At 45.6% G+C, this 26,798-nt stretch overlaps 2 protein-coding genes and 1 long non-coding RNA gene across 4 annotated transcripts in view; 2 read left to right on the top strand and 1 right to left on the bottom strand.

Annotated features, from left to right (window-relative positions):
- Positions 1-26,798, top strand: part of LOC137348767 (zinc finger protein 850-like) — a 546,053-nt gene that overhangs the window by 149,190 nt on the left and 370,065 nt on the right. The gene's annotated exons all lie outside the window — the stretch shown is intronic.
- LOC137348437 (zinc finger protein 664-like) lies at positions 7,792-11,766 on the bottom strand. The gene is made up of 3 exons (XM_068013748.1): positions 11,754-11,766; positions 11,425-11,503; positions 7,792-10,954 (listed from the first exon to the last, which is right to left on the bottom strand). Exons 1-3 carry the CDS (start codon positions 11,764-11,766, stop codon positions 10,192-10,194), a joined length of 855 nt encoding a protein of 284 aa, XP_067869849.1. The 3' UTR covers positions 7,792-10,191.
- Positions 12,532-26,660, top strand: LOC137349321 (uncharacterized). Of its 2 annotated transcripts, none has more exons than XR_010969334.1 (3): positions 12,532-12,598; positions 15,711-15,847; positions 26,506-26,660. It is a non-coding gene; the product is annotated as an uncharacterized lncRNA (long non-coding RNA). The 2 variants fall into 2 exon arrangements; XR_010969335.1 differs by lacking the exon at positions 12,532-12,598 and adding an exon at positions 13,520-13,727.

Here is a 26,798-nt window from a genome sequence, read left to right as displayed (position 1 = left end):
TCAGCCAGTCGCTCAAGACCTTGCCACTCAAACCCCGCCCCCCCCACCTGCACTCTCTGGCAGCTTGCTCCCCACTTCCCATCCCCCACCCCGCTCTCAGGCTGCTGGCTCCCAGCCCCGCCTCCCCGCTCTCCGGCCACACGCTCCCCGTTTCCCAACACCTCCCCCACCACCACCCCACTCCTCCATCGCCCCATCACCCCTCGCGGTCTGTCTTGCTGCTTCGGGTGGCGCATCAGTGAACGGTCGAACGTGGCCAAATAATTGACCAATGAAGCCAGCAGAAGGAGGTGAGTAGAAATGTTTTTTAGGCAGCGAGTTGTTTTGATCTGGAATGCACTGCCTGAGAATGGAGGAATGGCTTCATCCTAGGGTATTAAAAGAGGTGGCTAATGAGATAGTAGATGCGATGGTATTACTTTTTCAAAATTCGCTAGATTCTGGAAAGATTCCATCAGACTTGAAAATAGCAAATATAATCCCTTTATTCAAGAGGTTTTGGAGAGGTGGGGTGGGGGGGGCGCAGAAAACAGGTAACCATAGGCCAGTTAGCTTGACGTCTGTTGTGGGGAAGGCGTTAGAATCGATCATTAAGGAGGCGATAGCTGGGCACTTAGAAAAACTCAAGGCAATTGGGAATAGTCAGCATGGTTTTGTGAAAGGGAAATAGCGCTTAACCAATTTATTGGAGTTCTTTGAAGGACTGTGGACATGCACTGTGGATAAAGGGGAGATAAAGGGATCTACTGTTCTTGGATTTCCAGAAGGCATTTGACAAGGTGCCACGTAAAAGGTTCTTGCACAAAGTAGGAGCTCGTGGTATAGGCGGTACATATCAGCATGAATAGAAGATTGGCTGGCTGGCAGAAAACAGAGAGTATGCATAAATGGGTCCTTTTCTAATTGGCAGGATGTGATGAGTGGAGTTCCGCAGGGCTCTGTGCTGGGTCTTAACTTTTTACAATTGATATAAATGACTTAGATAAGGGAAGCGATGGCATGGTAGCTAAATTTGCAGATGACACAAAGATAAGTAGGAAATGATGTTGTGAAGAGGACATGAAGACGTTATAGACCGATATAGATCGGTTGAGTGAGTGGGCAGAAATCTGGCAGATGGAGTATAATGTCGGAAAATGTGAAGTTGTTCATTTTGGCAGGAAGAATAAAAGAGTAGAGTATTACTTAAACGGAGAATGACTGCAGACCTCCAAGGCGCAGAGGGATCTTGGTGTTCTAGTGCACGAGTCACAAAAAGTTAGTATGCAGGTACAGCAAGTAATAAAGAAAGCTAATGGAATGCTATCCTTTAATAGGAGAGGAATTGAAAATAAAAGTAAGGATGTTATGCTTCAGTTATATAGGGCATTGGTGAGACCACATCTCGAATACTGTGTGCAGTTTTGGTCTCCTTATTTAAGGATGGGTGTAATTTCATGGGAGGCGGTTCAGAGAAGGTTTACTAGATTGTCACCTGGTATGAGCAGGTTGGACAGACTAGGCTTGTTTTCACTGGAGTTTAGAAGAGTGAGGGGAGATTTGATTGGAGTGTGTAAGATCTTGAACGGTATTGACAAGGTGGATGTGGAAATGATGTTTCCTCTTGTGGATGAGTCCAGAACCAGGGGACACTGTTTTAAAATGAGGAGTTGCCCTTTTGGACAGAGATGAGGAGAATTTTTTTCTCTGAGGGTTGTGCAACTTTGGAACTCTCTGCCTCGGAAGGTGGTGGAGGCGGGGTCAATGAATATTTTTAAGGCGGAGGCAGATAGATTCTTATATAATTAAAGCAAAATACTGCAGATGCTGGAAATCTGAAATAAAAACAAAAAGTGCTGGAATTACTCAGCAGGTCAGGCAGCATCAGTGGAGAGAGAAGCAGAGTTAATATTTCAGGTCTGTGACCTTTCATTAGGACTGGCAAAGGTTAGAAAAGAATTAGGTTTTAAGCAAGTGAAGTGGGGGGGGGGGGGGGAGGTGGGGGCAGGTGGTGCAGTGGGGGAAGAGAACAAAGGGGAAGGTGTTTGATAGGGCAGAGGGAGATTAAATAACAAAGCTGTCCTGGTTCAAAGGCAAAGAGTGTGTTAATGCTTGTGGTGAAACACAAAGCCAGAGAGAGTGTTATAGCAGAATCATGAGCAGCTCTGGTTGAAAAGTAGGCGCATGTTTAAAAAATACAATATTAAAAAACTGTCCAGTCATGCTCTGAAGTTATTGAACTCAATGTTCAGTCCACAAGGCTGCAGAGTGCCTAAACAAAAAATTTGGTGCTGCTCCTCGAGCTTGCGTGATGTTCAGTGGAGGCTAAAGACAGAAATATTGGCATTAGAACATTACATTAGAACATTACATTAGAACATTACAGCGCAGTACAGGCCCTTCGGCCCTCGATGTTGCGCCGATCATCTGACCTACACTATTCCATTTTCATCCATATGTCTATCCAATGACCACTTAAATGCCCATAAAGTTGGCGAGTCTACTACTGTTGCAGGCAGGGCGTTCCACGCCCCTACTACTCTCTGCGTAAAGAAACTACCTCTGACATCTGTCCTATATCTTTCACCCCTCAACTTAAAGCTATGTCCCCTCGTGTTTGCCATCATCATCCGAGGAAAAGGACTCTCACTATCCACCCTATCTAACCCTCTGATTATCTTGTATGTCTCTATTAAGTCACCTCTCCTCCTCCTTTCTAACGAAAACAACCCCAAGTCCCTCAGCCTTTCCTCGTAAGACCTTCCTTCCATACCAGGCAACATCCTAGTAAATCTCCTCTGCACCCTTTCCAAAGCTTCCACATCCTTCCTATAATGCGGTGACCAGAACTGCACGCAATACTCAAGGTGCGGCCTCACCAGAGTTTTGTACAGCTGCATCATGACCTCGTGGCTCCGAAACTCGATCCCCCTACTAATAAAAGCTAACACACCATATGCCTTCTTAACAGCCCTATTAACCTGGGTAGCAACTTTCAGGGATTTATGTACCTGGACTCAAGATCTCTCTGCTCATCTACACTACCATGAGAGTGGGGAGGAGTGTTTAAATGGCAAGCAACTGGAAGCTCGGAATCATGCTTTTGGACAGAGTGGAGGTGTTCCAAAAAACAGTCACCCAATCTGCGTTTGGTCTCCCTAATGTAGAGGAGGCTACATTGTGAGCAGCGAATGCACTGTACTAAATTGTTAGAAGTACAAGTAAATCGCTGCTTCACTTGAAAGGAGTGTTTGGGGCCTTGGATAGTGAGGAGAGAGGAAGTAAAAGGGCAGGTATTACACCTGTGATTGCAGGGGAAGGTGACGAGGTGTCGGAGGTAATGGAGGAGTGGACCAGGGTGTCGTAGAGGGAATGATCCCTTCGGAATGCTGACAGGGGAGGGGAAGATGAATTTGGTGGTGGCTTCATGCTGGAGGTGGCAGAAATGGCAAAGGATGATCCTCTGGATGTGGAGGCTGGTAGGGTGGAAAGTGAGGACAAGGGGAACCCTGTCGCAGTTCTGGGAGGGAGAGGAGCTGAGGGCAGAGATGCTGGCAATGGGCCGGACACGGTTGAGGGCCCTGTCAACCACAGTGGGGGGGGAATCCTCAGTTGAGGAAAAAGGAAGACATATCAGAAGCGCTGTCATGGAAGGTAGCATCATCAGAGCAGATGCGTCGGAGATGGAGAAACTGGGAGAATGGAATGGAGTCCTTACAGGAGGCAGGGTGTGAAGAAGTGTAGTCGAGGTAGCTGTGGGAGTCGGTTGGCTTATAATGAATATTACTGGACAACCTATACACAGGGACATTGAGGAAGGGAAGTGTCTGAAATGGACCATGTAAAGGCGAGAGAAGGGTGGAAATTGGAAGCAAAGTTGATAAATGTTTTCCAGGTCGGGGCGGGAGCAGGAAACAGCACCGATACAGTCATCAATGTACCAGAAAAAGAGATGGGGTAGGGGGCCTGAGTAGGACTGGAACAAGGAACGTTCAACATATCCCACAAAAATACAGGCATAACTAGGACCCCTGTGGGTACCCATAGCAACACCTTTTACTTGAAGGAAGTGCGTGGAGTTGAAGGAGAAGTTGTTCAATGTGGGAACAAGTTCAGCCAGGTGGGGGAGGGTGGTGGTGGATGGGGACTGGTTGGGCCTCTGTTCAAGAAAGAAGTAGAGAGCCCTTAAACCGTCCTGGTGGGGGATGGAGGTGTGGAGAGAGATAGATTCTTGATAGGACTCAAAGGTTATCGGGGGTAGATGGGAGTGTCAATTTGAGACAAAATTAGATCAGCCATGATCTTATGGCGGAGCAGGCTCGAGCGACCGAATGGCCTACTTCTGCTCCTAATTCATATGTTCGTATGTTATTTATTTTTTATTTAGAGATACAGCACTGAAACAGGCCCTTCGGCCCACCGAGTCTGTGCTGACCATCAACCACCCTTTTATACTAATCCTACATCCCTACCACATCCCACCCACTTACCTATACTAGGGGCAATTTATAATGGCCAATTTACCTATCAACCTGCAAGTCTTTGGCTGTGGGAGGAAACCGGAGCACCCGGCGAAAGCCCACGTGGTCACAGGGAGAACTTGCAAACTCCGCACAGGAAGTACCCAGAATTGATACCCGGGTCGCTGGAGCTGTGAGGCTGCGGTGCTAACCACTGCGCCGCCCATGGTGTTGGGGGAAGAGGGGTGTGGTCGATGATTACCAATCCACTGGAAAAGATGTCGTTCAGCCAAAAAAAAAACTTTGAGAACCACTGCTGTCGGTTCGATGTAACTTTACATACTCAATGTAATTTTATGTCGCTCTATGTTTCTATGTCTTTGACTCCTAACGTAGCTTTTTTATTCATTCGTGGGATGTGGCCATCGCTGGCCAGGACAGCATTTTATTGCCCATCCCTAATGGCCCTTGAGAAGGTGGTGGTGAGCTGCCTTCTTGAACCACTGCAGTCTACGTGGGGTATGTACATCCACATTGCTGTTAGAAAGGGAGTTCCAGGATTTTGACCCAGCGACAGTGAAGGAATGACGATATAGTCCAAGTCAGGATGGTGTGTGGCTTGGAGGGAAACTTGCAGGTGGTGGTGTTCCTATGCAACTGCCCTTGTCCTTCTCGGTGGTAGAGGTCATAGGTTTGGAAGGTGTTGTCTAAGGAGCCTTGGTGCATTGCAGCAGTGCATCTTGTAGACGATACACACTGCTGACACTGTGCATCGGTGGTGGAGGGAGTGAATGTTTGTAGATGGGGTGCCAATCAAGCGGGCTGCTTTGTCCTGGATGGTGTCGAGCTTGAGTGTTGCTGAAGCTGCACCCATCCAGGCAAGTGGAGAGTATTCTATCGCACTCCTGACGTCTGCCTTGTAGATGGTGGACAGGCTTTGGGGAAGTCAGGTGGTGAGTGGCCCTGGAGGAACCTAAACTGCAAGATTCCTAGCCTCTGACCTGCTCTTGTAGCCACGGTATTTATATGGCTACTCCAGTTCAGTTTCTGGTCAATGGTAGCCCCTAGGATGTTGATAGTGGGGGATTCAGCGATGGTAATGCCATTAAACATCAAGGGGAGATGGTTAGATTCTCTCGTTGGAAATGGTCATTGCCCTGGCACTTGTGTGGCATGAATGTTACTTGTCACTTATCAGCCCAAGCCTGGATATTGTCCAGGTCTTGCTGCATTTCTACACGGACTGCTTCAGTATCTGAGGAGTCACGAATGGTGCTGAACATTGTGCAATCATCAGCGAACATCCCCACTTCTGACCTTATGATTGAAGGAAGGTCATTGATGAAGCAGCTGAAGATGGTTGGGCCTAGGACACTACCCTGAGGAACTCCTGCAGTGATGTCCTGGAGCTGAGACGATTGACCTCCAACAACCACAACCATCTTCCTTTGCGTTAGGTATGACTCCAACAGGTGGAGAGCTTCCCCCCCCCCCCAATTCCCATTGACTCCAGTTTTGCTCGGGCTCCTTGATGCCATACTCAGTGAAATGCTGCCTTGATGTCAAGGGCAGTCACTCTCACCTCACCTCTTGAGTTCAGCTCTTTTGTCCATGTTTGAACCAAGGCTGTAATGAGGTCAGGAGCTGAGTGGCCCTGGCAGAACCCAAACTGAGCGCCAGTGAGCAGGTTATTGCTAAGCAAGTGCCGCTTGACCGCACCGTCAACAACTTCCATCGCTTTACTGATTGATAATAGACTGATGGGGCAATGATTGTCCGGGATGACTTGTCCTGCTTTTTGTGTACAGGACATACCTACAGAATTTTCCACATTGCCAGTTAGATGCCAGTATTGTAGCTGTACTGGAACAGCTTGGCTAGGGGCATGGCAAGTTCTGGAGCACAGGTCTTCAGTACTATTGCCAGAATCTTGTCAGGGCCCATAGCCTTTGCAGTATCCAGTGCCTTCAGTCATTTCTTGATACCACACAATGCGAATAGAATTGCCTTAAGGCTGGCATCTGTGATGTTGGGGATGTCAGGAGGAGGCCGAGATGGATCTTCCACTCAGCGCCTCTGATTGAAGATTGTTGCACATGTTTCAGCCTTATCTTTTGCACTGATGTGCTGGGCTCCCCCATCATCGAGGATGGGGATATTTGTCGAGCCACCTCCTCCTGTTAGTTGTTTAATTGTCCACCACCATTCACGACTGAATGTGGCAGGACTTGCAGATCTTAGATCTGATCTTGAAAAGCTTTCAGTGTTATCAACACATTGGAAAAGATGATAGTGCACTAAGATCTCTTAGCTTCTCTAATGGCTGCTTTTGTCTCCCCCAATTGTGGGTGATAATTGTCCCTATTCTCCTAGAAACTGAAATCATCTTGTTCTAAACTGGGTTCAATGTAAGACAGTTCGGGGAGTCAGGCATCATTCACCCCGGACCGACACTGACAGGTAAAACCCCAGACAGTTCCTTAGTAAGGATTCCTCTGGTTCCTCACTATGTATCTGTCAGGATACTGAAACCCAGCTTTCTTACAGTCCACTCCTGGAGACCCCATTCCCTGAGCCTACAACCTTCAGCAGGGTCAATGGTGAAGTTCCACAGTGGGAGTGATCCCAGAGTAACTGTCAGGATCGCACCCCCAAGGATATTCCAGGTCACGTATTTTTAGTTATCCTGGTGTCGAACACTCATCAATAAAACAGGGAATTCCTGGAAACACACTGCAGGTCCTTCTTTATCTGGAGATCAAATGTCTGTTGTATAATTGTACCAGCAGTTAACAGGCTCCTGTGAACTCCTCCATCTGTTATTTTAATGCAGACTTTAACCAATCTATTTTAAACAGGTTTATTTAAAATGAAATGGGAGACTCAGGACTGTCACACAAACACATTAAAGTTTTGTAAAATAATTACCTGTCATTTTCAGACTGGAAATTTAAACCTGCCGTTTCACTTTCAGTCAGGAACAGATCCCAGTTTTACACCAATCTCTGATTTGACAGCACGTTTCCAGCATTCACCGTTGTTCTTCCTGACTCTAAACACAGTTGTAAAGGAGCCTTCTGTTCCGTGCCCAGGAGCTCTAAACATGGAAGAGAGCGGCTGGGACACATTTCTTACAGGCCTCAGGATTAACCCACACGGGGACTTTGCTGTCAGTGAAGAGAGACGAGAAAGACCAAAGTGCCATTTGTCCCTCTCAGTGTGATCCTGATGGACTGTGTTCACTGAAGTTCTGTTCCTGCCGTACGATCCTCCCCCCAGATTGTCATTTCTGAGCTCCAGCCAGGTGAGGCTAAACACTCAGGTGGGAAAGACAAAAATCTACAACAATGTGTTTAAAACAAAGTTGATTTAATAAACATTTAACCAGCATATTAAACTCCAACCAAGTTACAGGGATTTTTCACATCAGCAGAAATAAACCCCAACTGTCACAATAGAAATACAGAAAAGGTATGGCACAGAAGGAGGCCATTCAGCCCATCATGTCTGCACTGCCCGTTAAGGGTTATCCAGCCTCATCCCACTTTCCAGCTCTTGGTCTGTAGCCTCGTAGGTTACGGCTCCTCAATTTCATATCCAAGTACTTTTTAAATGTGATGAGGGTTGCTGCCTCGATCACCCTTTCAGACAGTGAGTTCCAGACACCAAACCCACCAACCCTCTGGGTGAAAAGATTCCTCAACTGTCTTCCAATCCTTCTGCCATTTACTGTAAATCTATGTCCCCTGGTTATTGACCTCTCTGATAATGGAAATATCTCCTTCCTATCCACTCTATCTCAGCCCCTCAATTTTCTACACCTCAGCCTCCTCTGTTCCAGAAAAAAAAAACCCTAGCCTAACCAATCTTTCCAGACAGCTAAAATTCTCCAATCCTGGCAACATCCTTGTAAATCTCCCCTGTACCCTCTCTAATGCAATCACATTCTTCCTGTAATGCGGTGACCAGAACTGCACACAGTACTCCAGCTGTGGCCTAACCAGTGTTTTATACAGTTCCAGTAGAACATCCCAGCTCTTATATCCTATGTTTCGGCCAATAAAAGCAAGCATCACGTATGCCTTCTTAACCACCTTATCTACCTGTCCAGCCATCTTCAGGAATTTGTGGACATGCATTCCAAGGTCCCTCTGTTCCTCGACACTGCTCAGTATTCTACCATTTATTGTGTATTTCCTTGCTTTGTTTGCACTCCCCAAATGCATTACCTCACACTTCCCCATATTGAATTCCATTTGCCATTTTCACAGAATCATAGAATTGTTACAGCACAGAAGGAGGCCATTCAGCCCATCGTGTCTGCACCAGATCTCCGAAAGAGTAATTCACCTAATACTATTACCCTCCCCACCTTCTCCCCATAACCCTGCACATTCTTGCTTTTCATATAACTGTCTAATTCCCATTTAAATGCTTCAACTGAACCTGCCTCCACCACACTCTCAGGCAGTGCGTTCCAGACCTTAACCACTCGCTGTGTGAAAACGTTTTTCCTCATGTCACTTTTGCTTCTCTTGCCAAATACTTTAAATCTGTGCCCTCTCGTTCTCGATCCTTTCAGGAGTGGGAACAGTTTCTCTCTATCTACTCTGTCCAGACCCCTATCAAATCCACCTCTCAGCCTGGTCTTAAACCAAGAAAAACAGTCCTAACTTCTCCAATCTATCTTCATAACTGAAATTCCTCATCCCTCGAACCATTCTCGTGAATCTTTTCTGTACTCTCCCCAATGCCCTCAAGTCTTTCCGAAAGCGTGGTGCCCAGAACTGGACGCAATATTCCAGCTGAGGCTGTACTAGTGTCTTATACAAGTTCAACATAACCTCCTTGGTCTTGTACTCTCTGCCCCTATTAATAATTAATAAGCCCAGGATACTGTATACTTTAACAACTGCTCTCTCAACCTGTCCTGCCACCTTCAATGATTTATGTACACATACACCCAGGTCCCTCTGCTGCACCCACTTTAAAATTGTACCATTTGTTGTATATTGTCTCTCCATGTTCTTCCTACCAAAATGAATCACTTTATATTTCACTGCATTGAACTACATCTGCCGCCTCCCTGCCCATTCCACCAACTTGTCTACGTCCTTTTGGAGTTCTACACTATTCTGCACACAGTTCACAACAGGTGCAAGTTTCACATAATCCGCAAACTTTGAAATTGTGCTCTGCACATCAAGGTCTAGGCCATTAATTTATTTCAGGAAAATTAAGGGTCCCAACACTGATCCCTGGGGAACTCCACTACAAACCTTCCTCTAGTCTAAAAGCTCTGTTTCCTGTCACTCAGCCAATTCTGTATTCATGTTGCTACTGTCCACTTTATTCCATGAGCTATAAATTGCTCACAAGTCTTTTATGTGGCACTGTATCAAACACCTTCTGAAAGTCCATGTACACCACATAAACTGCATTGTCCTGATCAATCCTCTCTGTTACCTCCTCAAAATACTCCAGAAAGTTAAACATGATTTTCTGTGAAAAAATCCATGCTGCCTTTCTTTAATTAACCTAGCTGCCTACCTGAACAGTTGATTGATACCTTCCTGCATGTCTACAGCTTTCTTCCTCACTGTCAACCAACTGGTCACTTTTTGTCTCATGTGCAAACTTCTAATCTTGCTCCTGATATTTAAGTCTAAATCATTGACATATACCACAAAAAGCAAGGGACCTGGTACTGAGCACTGTGGAACCCCACAGGAAGCAGACTTCCAGTCGTGATTCAGTGCTGGATGTGATTAACAGCAGCAACAGCAGAATCCAACCCCTGCCGTGATATGTGAACTCGCTGGTGTCTCAGCAGGTGGGATAACCGAGTGAATCCCTTTCCACACTTGGAGCAGGTGAACGGCCTCTCCCCAGTGTGAGTGCGTTGGTGTATCTGCAGATCACGTTTCCTTTTAAAGCTCTTCACGCAGTCAGAACATTTAAATGGTCTCTCCCCAGTGTGAACTCGCTGGTGTGACAGCAGGGGGGCTAAGTCAGTGAATCCCTTCTCACATTCAGTGCAGGTGAAAGGCCTCTCCCCAGTGTGAAGTCGCTGGTGTTTCAGCAGGGTGGATGAGTCAGTGAATCCCTTCCCACACTCTGAGCAGGTGAACGGCCTCTCCTCAGCGTGAACTCGCTGGTGTCTCAGCAGGTTGGATGAGTCAGTGAATCCCTTCTCACACTCAGAGCAGGTGAACGGCCTCTCCCCAGTGTGAGTGCGTTGGTGTGTCTGGAGACCACTTTTTCTTTTAAAGCTCTTCTCACAGTCAGAACATTTAAACGGTCTCTCCCCAGTGTGAACTCGCTGGTGTCTCAGCAGGGTGGATGACTGACTGAATCCCTTCCCACACACAAAGCAGGTGAACGGCCTCTCCCCAGTGTGACTGCGTCCATGAATTTCCAGCTGGGATGGGCGATTGAATCCCTTCCCACAGTCCCCACATTTCCATGGTTTCTCTGTGGTGCGGGTGTCCTCGTATCTCTCCAGGTTGGACGATCAGTTGAAGCCTCGTCCAAACACAGAACACCTCAATGGTTTCTCCCCACTGTGAATGGTGCAATTTTTTTTTCAGACTGTGTAGCTGTCTAAAGTTCTTTCCACAGTCAGCGCACTGGAACACTCTTACTCAGGTGTGTCTGTCGAACTTTGTTTCCAGTCACTCTGATGTTTGAAATTGTTTCGCGCAGTCAGAATAGACAGAAATTTCTCCTCCCACATTCAAAAGCCAATGATTTTGAAGTCCTGATGAGCCGAGTGACTGTCAGATCTTGACATGATTTTTGGCTTGATATCCCCATCTGCAAATCCTTCCATTCGTATACCCTGTAAAAGGAGTTTACAAAAGCCATCACTGACAGTCAGGATGGAAATTCAAAACATTCTCTCCTCCTGATTCCTGGCCCAGGATGGTCGTGCATGCAAACTGCTGCACATTCCCCTCCAATCTATCTCTTTTGACAGTCTCACATTGGAAATTGTTGGGCCCGACTGGGCTCAAAAGCACTCGAGGTTAAAGCCAACAGCTTCTCCTCCGTCTCCACTCCAACTGATGCAACAAAAAAGATCTACACAGGTCAGGGACCAAATTCCGCATCCAACATCCACCGTAATTGGTCCGTCTGTGTTTCCCAACTCAGTTCTGTAGCAACACCTGCAATGAAACTAAAGCAAAATACTGCAGATGAGTTAACGTTTCAGGTGCATCGAGTCACTGGTGACTGCAGCCTGGAACTCGGAGTGGGAGGAGGCGGAACAATGAAGAGAGGCAATATAGTCCAACACTCACAGCAACCTACAATCCACCGACATTACCGGGATAGGGAGACAGAGTTCAGAAACACTCAGCAACACGACTCCAGTAAAACATCCCAGGAGGAAAAGGGGGAGCAGTGTGTGTACCTGCCCTGATATCCCCCTCCCCAGGCCTGTCAGTCAAACCCCCCCATTCCTCCCAGTCCACAGCTCAGCCTATCAGCTTCCTGCACCTTGAGCCAGCCCTGCCCAGGTGTGGCCCAGTCCAAGGGGAGTCTTTGTGGAACCAGGGAGTGGGGGAGGGGGGACCTCCTGCCCTGTGCTGTGTCCCAAATGATTCCTCCTTCCCCTCCCCCAGGCCCCTTTATAACTGAGCTCAGTTTCCTTTAAAGTTTTCTCCTTTGATGTTACACTTTATTAATCTTTAATTCCTCCAAAAGAGCTGGAAATCTGGCGGCCGTTAACCCCGGGCCTGTAACCGGGAGAAGCCCCGCAGCTGCCGCCCCACTCGGTGCAAAAGCGGGACGGAGAGCTTCTTATTGGGGATGTTGAGGCCTACACCGGGTGTTTCTGAAGTCTCCCCGCCAGCTCTATTCTTCTCCTGCACTCGGCTGTTTCTTACCTGTTGTGGATCCAACGCAAACACCTCCGTCCTGGCTAATATTGACACTGCGCGTGCGCACTCGGTACTTGAAGCTCCCGCCAGCGACCTTTCACCTGACAACTCACAATGATTCCTTGTGATTGACGGAAGCTCTGGACCAATAGCAAGAGGGGGCGGGCGCTTCGCGAGCCCCACCGCTCACTCGCTTCGATTGGTTGGACGGGCGGGCGGTGCTGAGCATGCGCGGCAGGCAAGGGGCTCAGACAAAAAGCGGGGTTCCAGCAGGTAAGAGGGAGGCGGGTGAATAAAATCAATGCAAAATACTGCAGATGTAGGAAATCTGAAATAAAATCAGAGTGCGGAAGCTCAGCAGGTCACACAGCATCTGTGGAGAGTGAAGCAGAGTTAACGTTTCAGGTCTGTAACCTTTCAACTACTTTCGTCTCCACAGATGCTGCCTGACCTGCTGAGGATTCCCGATTGTTTATATTTCATAAAAATAACAGTGAGTCAGTGATTTTTCTCTCCTGGTCACTGCGACCCTGAAGCCCAGCACACGGACTGCGCATGCGCTCTGCTCACCGCTCAACCGGACGTTATTCGATGTTCCCAGGGAAAAGTCCCAGAGCTACAAACGCGGGTTCTAGAAGTTGTTATTCTGGACTTGCGGCCTACCCCAGGTGTTTCTGAAGCCGCAACGACCACCCGCCGGTGATTCTGTGATTCACTCCTCCTCTGCGACCCGCCGACTCTCTCATGTTGCAAAAGCGTCACAAGCCCTCACACAGCTCCGATTTCAGTAGCACTGCGCATGCTCCTGCTGTAATCCTGCACTGCGCCTGCGTGCTGGTCTGTTGCAGTGTGAATAGGGCACGTTCAGTTCCGCGTTGAATGTTGGGTAATAGCCACGCCATTTAAAGTCCGGGGACTGGCTCGAAGATGTCGGCCATCATTGTAAGGGCAGACAAAGCGGGACAAGTAAACTGACATTAAGATTAAAATATACCTGCATAATATTTTGCCCAAAAAGAACTGCAGAAGAGGTTCTTCCCAGCTGACAGAATATATATATAATTTTTGTACAAAACAAACAACGTTGTGGATTGTTCTGATTGGGAGTGGGGTCCATCTTTTTCTGGGGCAGTTGCGCTTCATGTCGCCTGGCTCGCAGCGTTGGAACAGATGTGCCCCTAACAAAGATGGCGACGATGGGGCGGGGTCGGACGTTCCTTCCCGCGACCGCAGCTGGTGCACGTGCGCGAGCTGCGATTGTCGGAGGAGCGCAGAGGATTTCTTCTGCCGCCTGTGGAAGTTTGGGCGGGAATTGGTTAACGGTCGTCGCCATGGCTGCGGGGGCGGAGCTTGGTAATGGCGTGCGCCGGCAAAGGTGGAGCATCGAGCTGAGCAGCAGCAGGTGAGCGGCCAGGAGCTAGGCCGCGGAGAGAGCCTGGGGCTGGAGTGGGACCCGGGCTGGCCTCTCTCCCGGGGAGGTCACCACTCTGACTGGGGCCTCCTGAAACACGGGGATTTTAATGTCACAGTCTCTGAGGGGGAGGCAATGGGTGTGAGAAAACCTGGTTGATAATGACTGAGCTTGGATGGGTTTTGGTGTCTCCAGTGGGTGAGCTTCAGATTTTCCACCAGTCCCTTTGAGGAAAGGACTGGCTGCAAGTTTTTACTCATTCATTCTTGGGATGTGGGCATCGCTGGTAAAGCTGGTATTTATTACCCTGTCCCAAGTCGCCCCTTGAGAAGGTGCTGGTGGTGGGCGGCCGCCTCCTTGAACCGGTTTCATACGACTGAGTGGCTCGTTCGGCCACTTCAGGGGCAGTTAATAATCCATCATGTTAGTGTAAGACTTCAGTCACATATACAGTCGGCAGGTTTCCATCTCTCGGGGCATTAATAAGAACATAGAACAGTACAGCACAGTACAGGCCCTTCGGCCCATGATGTTGTGCCAAACCTTTAACCTACTCCAAGATCAAACTACCTACATACCCTTCATACTACTATCATCCATGTACCTATGCAAGAGTCGCTTAAATGTCCCTAATGTATCTGCTTCTACTACCACCGCTGGCAGTGCATTCCACGCACCCACCACTCTCTGTGTAAAGAACGTACCTCTGACATCTCCCCGAAACCTTCCTCCAATCACCTTAAAATTATGCCCCCTGGTGATAGCCCTTTCCGCCCTGGGAAAAAGTCTCTGGCTATCCACTCTATCTATGCCTCTCATCATCTTGTACCCCTCTATCAAGTCACCTCTCATCCTTCTTCGCTCCAATGAGAAAAGCCCTAGCTCCCTCAACCTTTCTTCGTAAGACATGCCCTCCAGTCCAGGCAGCATCCTGGTAAATCTCCTCTGCACCCTCTCTAAAGCTTCCACGTCCTTCCTATAATGAGGCGACCAGAACTGAACACAATATTCCAAGTGTGGTCTAACCAGGGCTTTATAGAGCTGCAGCATAACCTCGCAGCTCTTAAACTCAATCACCCTGTTAATGAAAGCCAACACACCATACACTTTCTTAACAACCCGATCAACTTGGGTGGAAACTTTGAGCGATCTATGGACATGGACCCCAAGATCCCTCTGTTCCTCCACACTACCAAGAATCCTGTCTTTAAGCCTGTATTCTGCATTCAAATTCGACCTTCTAAAATGAATCACTTCACACTTTTCCAGGTTGAACTCCATCTGCCACTTCTCAGCCCAGCTCTGCATTCTGTCAATGTCCCGTTGCAACCTACAACAGCCTTCCACACTATCCACAACTGCAGCAACCTTTGTGTCATCGGCAAACTTGCTAACCCAGCCTTCCACTTCCTCATCCAAGTCATTTATAAAAATCACAAAGAGCAGAGGTCCCAGAACAGATCCTTGTGGAACACCACTGGTCACCGAACTCCATGCTGAATACTTTCCATCGACTACCACCCTCTGTCTTCCATGGGCCAGCCAATTCTGTATCCAGACAGCCAACTTTCCCTGTATCCCATGCCTCCTTACTTTCTGAATGAGCCTACCATGGGGAACCTTATCAAACGCCTTGCTAAAATCCATATACACCACATCCACTGCTCTTCCTTCATCAATGTGTTTTGTCACATCTTCAAAGAATTCAATAAGGCTTTAATGAACCAGTTTTATGCCAGTTGTGAAAAGTGGACTATCTGGTCCTTTATCCCGTTGCTGTTTGCTGTGCACAGCTTGGGCTGCCCACGTTATCCTACATTACAAGAGTGAATACACATTTTAGAGATGCTTAATTGGCTGTAAAGCGCTTTGGAATTCCCTGAGGGTGGGAAAGGTGCTATATAAATACACGTTCTTAGGCAATCCAGCAGCTTCATGGTCACTTCTACTGATAACCAGCTTTTTAATTTCCAGATTTTGACTTCCAATTCTCAAATTACCATGGCAGCATTTGAACCCTTGGCCTCTGGATTAATCTAATAGAACCACTAGTAGCACCAAGTTCTGCTCAACTGAGTGCTGCGTGACAGAGTGCTTAACCTAGGAATTTGGTAAGTGTGGGAACTTCAAGGGTTGATCTCTTTCTAAAGTCTAATCAAGTTTGCATTTAGCATTTTACTTTCGCATTAAATTGTAGTTTCTTTCAGTCTTGGTGGTAAACGAGCTGCTTGTTTTAGCTGTACAGTTAATTCCTTAGGTAGCTAGTTAGAACTGGTTCCCTAGACAGCAGGGCCTGACTTGGGTCTCTGGAATTCTGGCTAGTATAAATACAGGAGGTTTTGCTAACGCACAAAGTAAGTAGCACAAATTTCTGCTTGACTGAGTGCTGAAGTCGGGAATTTGCTAAGTGTGGGAATTTGGTGCAGTGAGGGAGGAGGTGCTGTTTGGTCTCTTACAGAACAAGCAGTGATCCAAGAGAAGGAGCTGGAGACAGTGAGAGCTGAGACCCAGAGACATCAATTAGGGAGCAGGTAGGTGATTGGTCAGTTTTTAATTTTTTTTCCCTTTCTAAACAGGGGCAGGAGTTAAACTGGTACTGGGGAGATATAAGTATTGTATTAAATTTAACTAATTAAATTACTTAATATAACTATAAATTATCTGTTATATTTCTAAACTTGGAAGCTAATTAGTTAAATAAACACAATAGAGATGGCAGAACAGGTGATGTGTTGCAGTTGTAACATGTGGGAGCTGGTGGATGCAGCTCGAGGAACTTCAGCTCAGAGTCGATGAGCTGGAGTCTGAGATTCAGACTCTGAGACACATCAGGGAAGGAGAAAGTCACCTGAACGTTTTGTTTCAGGAGGCAGTTGCAGCCCTTAGGCTAGGTACTTCAGGCTTGGTCCATGGTCAGGGATAGGAGGGTGTGATTGTGAGTGAGGCAGGTATGGGGACACAGAAGGTAACCCTGTAGGAACATTAGTCCCTGCAATTGTCCAATTTGTTCGAGGTTCTTGCAGCTTGTGTGGACGAGCGCAAGGACTGCAGGGTGGATGAGCAAACTGACCACAGCTCTGTGGTGCAGGGGGCCATTCAAGTGGGGGGAGTAAAAGGGAATGTTGTTGTAGTAGGCGCTAGATAGCCGACAGCATGAAGGCTGCCTGCCCAGTGCCAGGCTTACAGACGTCTCCCCAGGGCTGGAGAGAAACTTGAAGTGGGAGGGGGAAGGCTCCAGTTGTCGTAGTGCATGTATGCACCAATGACATAGGTAGGACTAAGAAAGAGGTTCTGTTGAGGGAATATGAGCAGCTCGGGGCTAAATTTAAAAAGAAAAACCACAAAGGTGATAATCTCTGGATTACTACCTGAGCCACGAGCAAACTGGCTTAGGGTAAATAAGGTCAGAGAGTTGAATGCGTGGCTCAAAGATTTCGATGCATGGGTCACTGGTACCAGTACTGGGGAAAGAGGGAGCTGTACTGTTGGGACAGTCTTCACCTAAACCATGCTGGGACCAGAGTCCTGTTGAGTCGTATAGTGAGGGCTGTAGAGAGGGCTTTAAACTAAATATTGGGGGTGGGGGGGGTGGCGTGCTGGTGGTGGTGTCGGTTCACATGAGATTTGAAACGTTGGAGAAAGGATAAGGTAGTGGTGCAGGGTAGCGATATGGGTAATGGTAAGGGTGTGACAGGAAGGGACACAACGTACAAACATCAGAGTGTAAATATGTCAGAGTCGGGAAAAATAGTTTGAGCTAACAGATGGGAGGAGGGTTTGGGTGAAAGGAGATTTAGAAATTCAAAGATAAAAGTAGAGACAGCAGAAAATTATATTGATGGGGGTAAAGACAAGCTGAGTGCGACAGGTTTAACATTCATAGTGCATCAGAGAGTAAGGTCTATGCAGGGAATCGTTGTAATAAAATAAGATTGAAGTCATTGTTCTGAATGCGCGGAGCATCCGCAATAAGATAGATGAACTAGTGGCATCAATGTGAATCGAATCCCCGTTACAGAGATCTGGTTACAAGTGACCAAAGCGGGGAAATAAATATTCCAGGGTACACAATGTGTCGAAAAGACAGGCAGAATGGAAAAGGAGGATTGGTAGCCCTGGTCGTAAAGGATGACATCAGGACATTAATGAGAAAGAATCTTGGCTCAGAAAATCAGGAAGTAGAATCAGGGGTGGAGATTAGGAATAACAAGGGTCAGAAAACACTGGTGGGAGGAGTTTATAGGCCCCCTAACAGTAGTTATACCGTTGGACAGAGCATCAAACGAGAAGTTATTGGAGTTTGTAACAAAGGCAATGTAATGATTGTGGCAGATTTAATCTTCATATGGACTGGACCAATCAAATTGGTAAAGGTGGTCTGGAAGATGGGTTTGTAGAAAGCTTTCAGGACAGTTTTCTGGACCAATATGTCATGGAACCAACTAGGGATAAAGGTATTTTAGATCTAGTGTTGTGCAATGAGGTAGGGGTCATAGTAATATAGTAAAAGATCCACTGGTAAACAGTGATCAGAGTACAATGAATTCCACTTCATGTTGAAAACAACATACTCCAATCACAAACAAGAATCTTACACTTAAACAAAGCCAATTATGCAGGTATGAGGAGAGAACTGGCTAAGGTTGATTGGCTAAACAGACTATAAGGTCTGGCTGTAAATAAACAGTGGGAAACATTTAAAAAACAATTCAAAATGTTCAACAAAAAAACATTCCATTGAAAAACAAAAACTCAGTGAGAAAAATCCATCCGGAGCTCACGAGGGAGGTTCCAGATAGTATTAGATTAAAAGAAGAGACTATAATGTTGCAAAGAATAGTAGTAAGTGTGAGGATTGGGAGTGATTTAGAAACCAGCAAAGGGCCACCAAAAATTTATGGTAAGGGTAAAAAAATCGAACATGAGAGTAAACTAGCCAGCAATATAAAAACAGATTGTAAGAGCTTTTACACACATATAAAAAGGAAGACAGTAGCTAAAATAAACATTGGTCCCTTAGTAGCAGAGACAGCCAAAATTATCATGGGGAATGAGGGAATTGCAGAGACATTGAACAAATATTTTGTGTCTGTCTTCACAGTAGAAGACACAAGTTAATTACCAGAAATAGAGGGTAACCTGGGGGCTAATAAGAGCAAGAAAATTGAGGTCATTAATATCAGCTGAGAAAAAGTACTGGAGAAATTAAGGGATTAAAATCCGACAAATCCTCAGGACCTGATGGTCGACACCCTAGGGTTCTAAAAGGGAATAGGTGCAGAGATAGTGGATGGGCTGGCTATGATTTTCCAAAATTCCCTAGATTCTGGATCGGTCCCAGCAGATTGAAAGGAGAAAGAGAGAAATCAGGGAACGACAGGCCAGTTAGCCTGTCATCAGTCATCAGGAAAGTGCTGGAATCAATTATTAAGGAAGTCTTAACAATGCACTTAGAAAAGCAGAGCATGGTTTTATGAAAGGGAAATCCTGTTTGACACATTTACTAGAGTTTTTTGAGGATGTAACTAGTAGGGTAGATAAAGGGGAACAGTAGATGTAGTGTACTTGGATTCCCAAAAGGCATTTGATAGGGTGAAACACAAAAGGTTAATACATGAGATAAGGGCTCATGGAGTTGGGGGTGATTTATTAGCATGGTTAGAGGATTGGTTAATGGACAGGAAACAGAGAGCAGGGATAAATGAGGAATTTTCAAGTTGGCATGATGTAACCAGTGGAGTGCCACAAGGATCAGTGCTGGAGCCTCAGCTATTTACAATCTATATTAATGACTTAGGAAAAGAGACAGAGAGTAATGAATCTGATAATGTATCTAAGTTTGCTGACGATACAAAGCTAGGTGGAAATGCAAGCTGTGAGGAGGACACCGGGAGGCTGCAAAGAGATATGGACAGGTTAGGTGAATGGGCAACCAGGTGGTGGATGGAGTATAATGTGGGGAAGTGTGAAGTTATTCACTTTGGTCACCAGAATAGAAAAGCAGAATATTTTTTAAAAGGCATGAAACTTGTAACTATTGATGTTCAGAGAGACGAGGGTGTGCTTGTACAAGGAACACAAAAAGTTAGCATTAAGTTCTCCTCCAAGCCACGCACCATCCTGACTTGGAACTATATTGCTGTTCCTTCACCGTCACTGGGTCAAAATCCTGGAACTCCCTTCCTAACAACACTGAGTGTACTGACCCCACATGGACTGCAGTGGTTCAAGAAGGCAGCTCGCCACCACCTTCTCGAGCAATTAGGGATGGGCAATAAATGCTGGCATAGCCAGCGATGCCCAGAACCCATGAATGAATTGTAAAAAAGGTACAGCAAGCAATTAGGAAAGTAAATGTCATGTTGGCCTTTACTGCAAAGGGATGGAGTACAAAAATAAAGAAGTCTTGCTACAACTGTATGGGGCTTTGGTGATACCACACCTGGAATACTGTGTGCAGTTTTGGTCTCCATATCTAAGGAAGGATAGACTTGCTCTGGGAGGCAGTACAGCGAAAGTTCACTAGATTGGTCCCTGGGATGAGAGGGTTGTCCTATGATGAGAGGCTGAGTAAATTGGGTCTATACTCTGTGGAGTTTAGAAGAATGAAGGGTGATGTCATTGAAACATTCGAGATTCTGAAGGGGTTTGACAATGTAGATACTGAGACGTTTTTTCCCCTGACTGGGGAATCTAGAACATGGGGTAATAAAAACAGAAAGTTCTGGAAATACTCAGCAGGTCTGGCAGCATCTGTAGAGAGAGAAACAGGGTTAGAGTTTCAGGTCTGTGACCTTTCATCAGAATATTGCCCCCTATAAAGACGGCGGCCGTTAACCTGGGCCTGTCACTGGGAGAAGCCCCAGAGCTGCTGCCCACTCGGTGCAAATGCAGGACTGGTAGGTTCTTATTTGGGGTTAAGAGCATTAGAAATAGGAGCAGGAGTAGACTGTATGGCCCATCGAGCCTGCTGCACCATTCAATGTGATCATGGCTGATCTTGGGCTTCAACTCCACTTTCCTGCTCACTCCCCATATCCCTTGATTCCCTGAGAGACCAAAAATCTCTGTCTCAGCCTTAAATATATTCAGCGATGGATCATATACAACCCTATGGGTTAGAGAATTCCAAATATTCACAACCCTTTGAGTGAAGAAATTTCTCCACATCTCAGTCCTAAATGATCAGCCATTATCCTGAACCAGTGTCCCCGTGTTCTAAAATAAAAGCAAACTACTATGTATGCTGGGAATCTTAAATAAATTGCTGGAAATACTGTATATGTCCATGATCGTTGAGAAAAGAGCTGTACATCCTAATCCCACTTTCCAACTCTTTGTCTGTAGCCCTGTAGGTTACAGCACTTCCAGTGCAGATCTAGATATTTTTTAAATGTGATGAGAGTTTCTATCTCTACCACCCTTTCAAGCAGTGAGATCGAGACCCCCTTCACCCTCTGGGTGAAAAATAAATTCTCCCAGTTCCCGTCTAATCCTGCTAATTACTTTAAATCAATGGCCCCCTGACGACTGACCTCTCTGGTAAGTGAAAAATAGGTCCTTCCTATCCACTCTATCTGGGCCCTTCATAATTCTATACACCTTAATTAAGTCCCCTCTCGGCCTCCCTTGTTCAAAAGAAAACAACCCCAGCCTATCCAGTCGTTCCTCATAGCTGAAATTCTCTATTTCTGGTGCATCTTTGTAAATCTCCTCTCTAGAGCGATTGCGTCCTTTCTGTAACGTGACCAGTACTTACTCCATCTGCGATCTAACTAGTATTTTGTACAGTTCTAGTATGACCTCCCTGCTCTTATATTCTGTGCCTTGGCTCATAGAGGAAAGTATCCCATATGCTTTCTTAACCACCTTATCTACCCATCCAGCTGCCTTCAGGGATCTGTGGACATGCACTCCAAGGTCCCTCTGTTCCTCTACACTTTTCAGGATCCTACCGTTTTATTGTGTATTCACTTGCCTTGTTTGCCCTCCCCAAATGCATTACCTCACACTTCTCTGGATTGAATTCCATTTGCCACTTTCTGCCCACCTGACCAGTCCATTGATATCTTCCTGTAGTCTACAGCTTTCTTCCTCACTGTCAACTGCACGGCCAATTGTTATATAGTCTGTAAACTTTTTAATCGTGCCCCTTATATTTAAGTCTAAATCATTGATATATACCATAAAAAGCAAGGGACCTACTACTAAGCCCTGCGAAACACTACTGGAAACAGCCTTCCAAGACACCCGTCAACCATTAGCCTTTGCTTCCTGGCATTGAACCAATTTTGGATCCAACTGGCCACTTGCCCTTGGATCCCAGTCTGCCATGTGGGAACTTGTAGATATGGAGAAAATGTTTCCAGTTGTGGGACAATCCAAAACCAGGAGATCAGAAAAAAAAACATAACCGTTACGCCTCTTTGAAGAATCCTTGCTAGTGAAAAGCAAAAGCTTGTATGAAGTGGTACTGTTGCCTCCTGCATTTTTTGAAGAAACCCTGACTATTTGTAGAAATCTTGCATCTTTAAAAGGTCTTTGGGTGAGAACTGATACCTGTTGCTGCACACCTGATGGAAGACCTAAGCAGCTTCTGCAGTTGAATTTCTTTGCCTACCCAACACAGACTATCCATCAACCTCACCTGGAAATACTTAGTGGCATCAAGCTATTCAACTTTTGGACACCTCACCAAACCAAAGGACTTTCTTCCAGATCATTGCAGTCGAAGTTTCTTTTTTATTCCTTCAATTTCTTTAACAGCTGGAAACAAAAATCCCTTTTTTTCCCTGATTAACCGGTTTTTGGATATATATGCGTGTGCATGAGTAATATCTCAATTTGCATATATATTTACTTCATTATTTAAGACTTGGTTTTATAATAAAGGGATAATTTGTGTTATTAAAGAAATCTGGTTGCTGTGCTTTAGTCTGGGGACAAATGGAGCATTTAAATGGCTGTTTTGGAAAGTGGTAAAATTTATTGATATGCTGTGACCTGTGGAGAAGTGGGACTGAATTAATAGTGCACTCCTCCCGCCTCAGTTGTAACAGAGCAGGAGTAGGCCATTCAGCCCATTGAGCTTGCTCCACTATTCAACACGATGATGGCAGATCTTCCACTTCAATGCCTTTTTCCCACACTAACCCCATATCCCTTTATGTCATTTGTATTTAGAAATCTGTCAATCTGTGCTTTAAACATACTCAATGACTGAGCTTCCACGGCCCTCTGGGGTAGAGAATTCCAAAGATTCACAACCCTTTGAGTAGAGAAATTTCTCCTCATCTCTGTTTTAAGTGGCTTCCCCCTTATTTTGAAATTGTGTCCCCTGATTCCAGACTTCCCAACCAAGGGAAACATTTTACCTGTATCTACCCTGTCTATCCCTTTTAAATATTTTGTAGGTTTCAATGAGATCACCTCTCATTCTTCGAAACTGTAGAGAATACAGGCCCAGTTTCCCCAATCTCTCTTCATAGGACAGTCCCGCCATCCTGGAAACCAGTCTGGTGAACCTTTGTCGCACTCCTTCTTATGGTAATAATATCCTTCCTAAGGAAAGGGGACCAAAACGACGCACAGTATTCCAGGTGTGGTCCAACCAAGGTTCCATACAATTGAAGCAAGTCTTCGCTACCCCTGTACTTAAATCTGCTTGCTATAAAGACTAACAACATACCATTAGTCTTCCTAATTGCTTGCTGCACTTTCAGGTTAGCTTTCAGTGACTTATTAACGGCACTCAGCTCCTTTGTACATCTACACTTTCTAATCTCTTGCCATTTAAGAAATACTGTGCACATATATTCCTCTTACTAAAGTGGATAACCTCACATTTTTCCATATTATATTCCATCTGCCATGATCTTGTCCACTCACGAAGTCTGTCCAAATGCCCTTGAAGATGTTTTGCATCTTCCTCACAATACACATTCCCATCTGTGTTGGGGTATAAGAGTAAAGAAGTCTCACTACATGGATGAAGGCTTCTGCAACAGGCAGGTTGGTGAGAAAAAGGTCAAGTATACTTTTCCCTCTTGTTGATTCCCTCACTACCTGCCACAGATCCAGTCTAGCAGCAATGTCCTTTAGGACTTGGTCAGTAATGGTGCTACAAAACCACTCTTACTGATGGAGATTGAAGTCCTCCACCCAGAGTACATTCTGTGCCCTTGCCCCCCACTCAGTGCTTCCTCCGAGTGGTGTTCAACATGGAGGAGTACTGATTCATCAGCTGGGGTGCGGGGGCCAGTAGATGGTAATCAGCAGGCAGTTTCCTTGCCCATGTTTGACCTGATGCCATGAGACTTCATGGGGTCGATGTTGAGGACTCCCAGGGCAACTCCCTTCCGACTGTGCCGCCACCTCTGTTGGGTCTGGCACGCCGGTGGAACAGGACGTACTCGGGGATGGTGATGGCAGTGTCTGGGACATTGTCTAAGATATGATTCTGTGAGCATAACTATGTCAGGCTGCCACTTGATGTGTCTGTGGGACAGCTCTCCCAACTTTGGCACAAGCCCCAAGCTGTTAGTAAGGAGGACTTTGCAGGGTTGACGGGGCTGGATTTGCCATTTATGTTTCCAGTGCCTAGGTCGAGGCCGGGTGGTCTGTCCAGTTTCATTCCTCATTGACTTTGTTGCGGTTTGATACAACTGAGTGGCTTGCTAGGCCATTCAGAGAGCATTAAGAGTCAACCACATTTCTGTGGGTCTGGTGTCCCATGTAGGCCAGACCAGGTAAGGACAGCAGATTTACTTCCCATGTCCCCAGAGCAGTACTCTTGGTTGGGTTACTCGTCCAGTGACAATACCACAACGCCATCGCTCCTCTCCCCGCCAGATACGAGCTTTTTTAAAATCTCAGATTTATTTAATTGATTGAGCTTAAATCCCTGAACTGCCATGGTGGGATTTGAATTTGTGTCTCTGCATCATTAGTCCAGGCCTCTGGATTACTAGTTCAGTAACAACCACTATGCTACAGCACCCCCACTGTGCTACATCTCCTCCTATGAGGAGAGATTGAGTAGACTAGGCCTATATTCCCTGGAGTTTAGAAGAATGAGAGGTGATCTGACTGAAACATAATAAATTCTAAGGTACTTGACAGGGTAGATGCTGAGAAAATGTTTCCCCTGTCTGGGGAATCTAGAACACTGGGTCTCAGTCTCAGGATAAGGAGTCGGCCATTTAGGACTGAAATGAGGAGAAATTTCTTCACTGAATAAGATTGTGACCCTTTGGAATTGTCTACCCCAGGGAGCTGTGGATGTTGAGTTTGTTTAGGACAGAGACTGATAAATTTTTTGGGTACTCAGAAGATCAGCCATGATCTTGGTGAATGGGAGAGCAGGCTCGAAGGGCCAAATGGCCTCCTCCAGCTCCTATTTCTTATGCTCATTAAACCTCAGTCTGGTTGCTCTCAAGCTGCTGAGTGAGTGAATTAAATCTTTCTTGACAAATCACCAAGATACCAGACTACAAGTCATGTCTCAAACATCATTTATTGGTTACAGATCACAATTTAGTTAAATCTGGGCACACAGACACTTTACATTTACATGTGTTTATACATGTCTATAATCAGAGTTATCCAGCAGTTGAGCACTAATAGGGAGAGTATTTCACAAAACAAGTAACAAATACAGGGGTGAGAGTGGCCAAAGATCAAAAAGTCTGAGATTTAGTGGCCGAAGACAAAAAAAGTCTGATTTTCTTTGACAAGGAATTATGTAATTATAGCACTGTTATTGAAGCAAACTGGTTGAGTAATGGTAATTTTGTACAATTTTACATCTGTAATGAATAAAATTACACTGTACTCAGAATACAATTTCATGAGACTTCCTGACAGCTGATAATTGGTTTTACAGAGCTTCATGTTCTCAATGTCCTGCTTCTGCCTATTTATAGCTTGTTCATGTAAAAGGTGTTCTGAGAAGATGTGTCAACTTTAATAGAAAGCAATATATATAAACATACCAGATGGCACGTTCTGGTACCTTGGTAAGTGATGTGACCAAATCAGTAGGTATAGAAATTAATAAAAAGCAAACATTTGAGACATTGACAATCCAGAAACTTGAACATAAGTGGGGTCATTTTTCTTATTTTGTGCTATGACATAATCACCTGAACGAAGCAGAAAGTAAAACCAGGTAGGGAGGATTGTATACCAGTTATACAGCCTGTTCAATTTACTGTCCATTAACTTAAATGGACAGGAATATCACATACATTCTGTTAAGAGCATGTGATACTCCTGACCCAATTTTCTTTTAGACAATTATTTAACTCCGAGAACAAAGGAGGAAAATACAAAGGAGAAAATGTCGTGCCTCTCAAGTTAGAATGCTTGATTTAAATTTGACTCACGGTAAATTTTATAATTGAAAATAGTCACATGATAAAGATTCTAAACTAAAATAATCTTGTTTGCAGTGCAGATCTCATTATAATCTTCATAAAAACTAATTAAAAATGTGGTTTTGCTCTTCAAAGGGTCCAAATGTTATGCAATGAAAAATTGTACCAGATTTTGCTAGTGACAGTGGAAAAATAATGAGAAGCAAATCCTGCCCTCCGGGTTCCACGAAGTCAGGATGGTGTGTGACTTGGAGGAGAACTTGGAGCTGATGGTGTTCACATACACCTGCTATACTAGTCCTTCTAGATGGTGGAAGTTGAGGGTTTGGGAGTTTCTGTCAAAGTTCAGTTCTCTCACACTCCCTTTTTTTTCTGTTTTCAATCAATTTCAGAGGGTTTTAGGAGGATTTGCAGCCGTGAAATGCAAAGCAAACGTCAGATCAGGATCTGAAGGAGTCGCCCAATTTATCGGAACCCGAATATCATCGGATTTGAACGTGAAAGGAAAAAAAGACCGATCACAGTGGGGAGAAACTACACGTGTTCTGTGTGTGGACGAGGTTTCAGCCGATCATTGGGCCTGTCGAAACACAAGTGCAGTCACACTGGGAAGAAACCATGTAAATATGGAGACTGTGGAAAGGGATTGAATTATCCAGTTGAGCTGGAAACTCATCAATGTAGT

Source organism: Heterodontus francisci, chromosome 34 (genome assembly GCF_036365525.1).
Source record: "Heterodontus francisci isolate sHetFra1 chromosome 34, sHetFra1.hap1, whole genome shotgun sequence".
Lineage (NCBI taxonomy): Eukaryota > Metazoa > Chordata > Chondrichthyes > Heterodontiformes > Heterodontidae > Heterodontus > Heterodontus francisci.
Note: the sequence above shows the minus strand (reverse complement) of the source record. Positions and strands in the feature narration are given on the sequence as shown.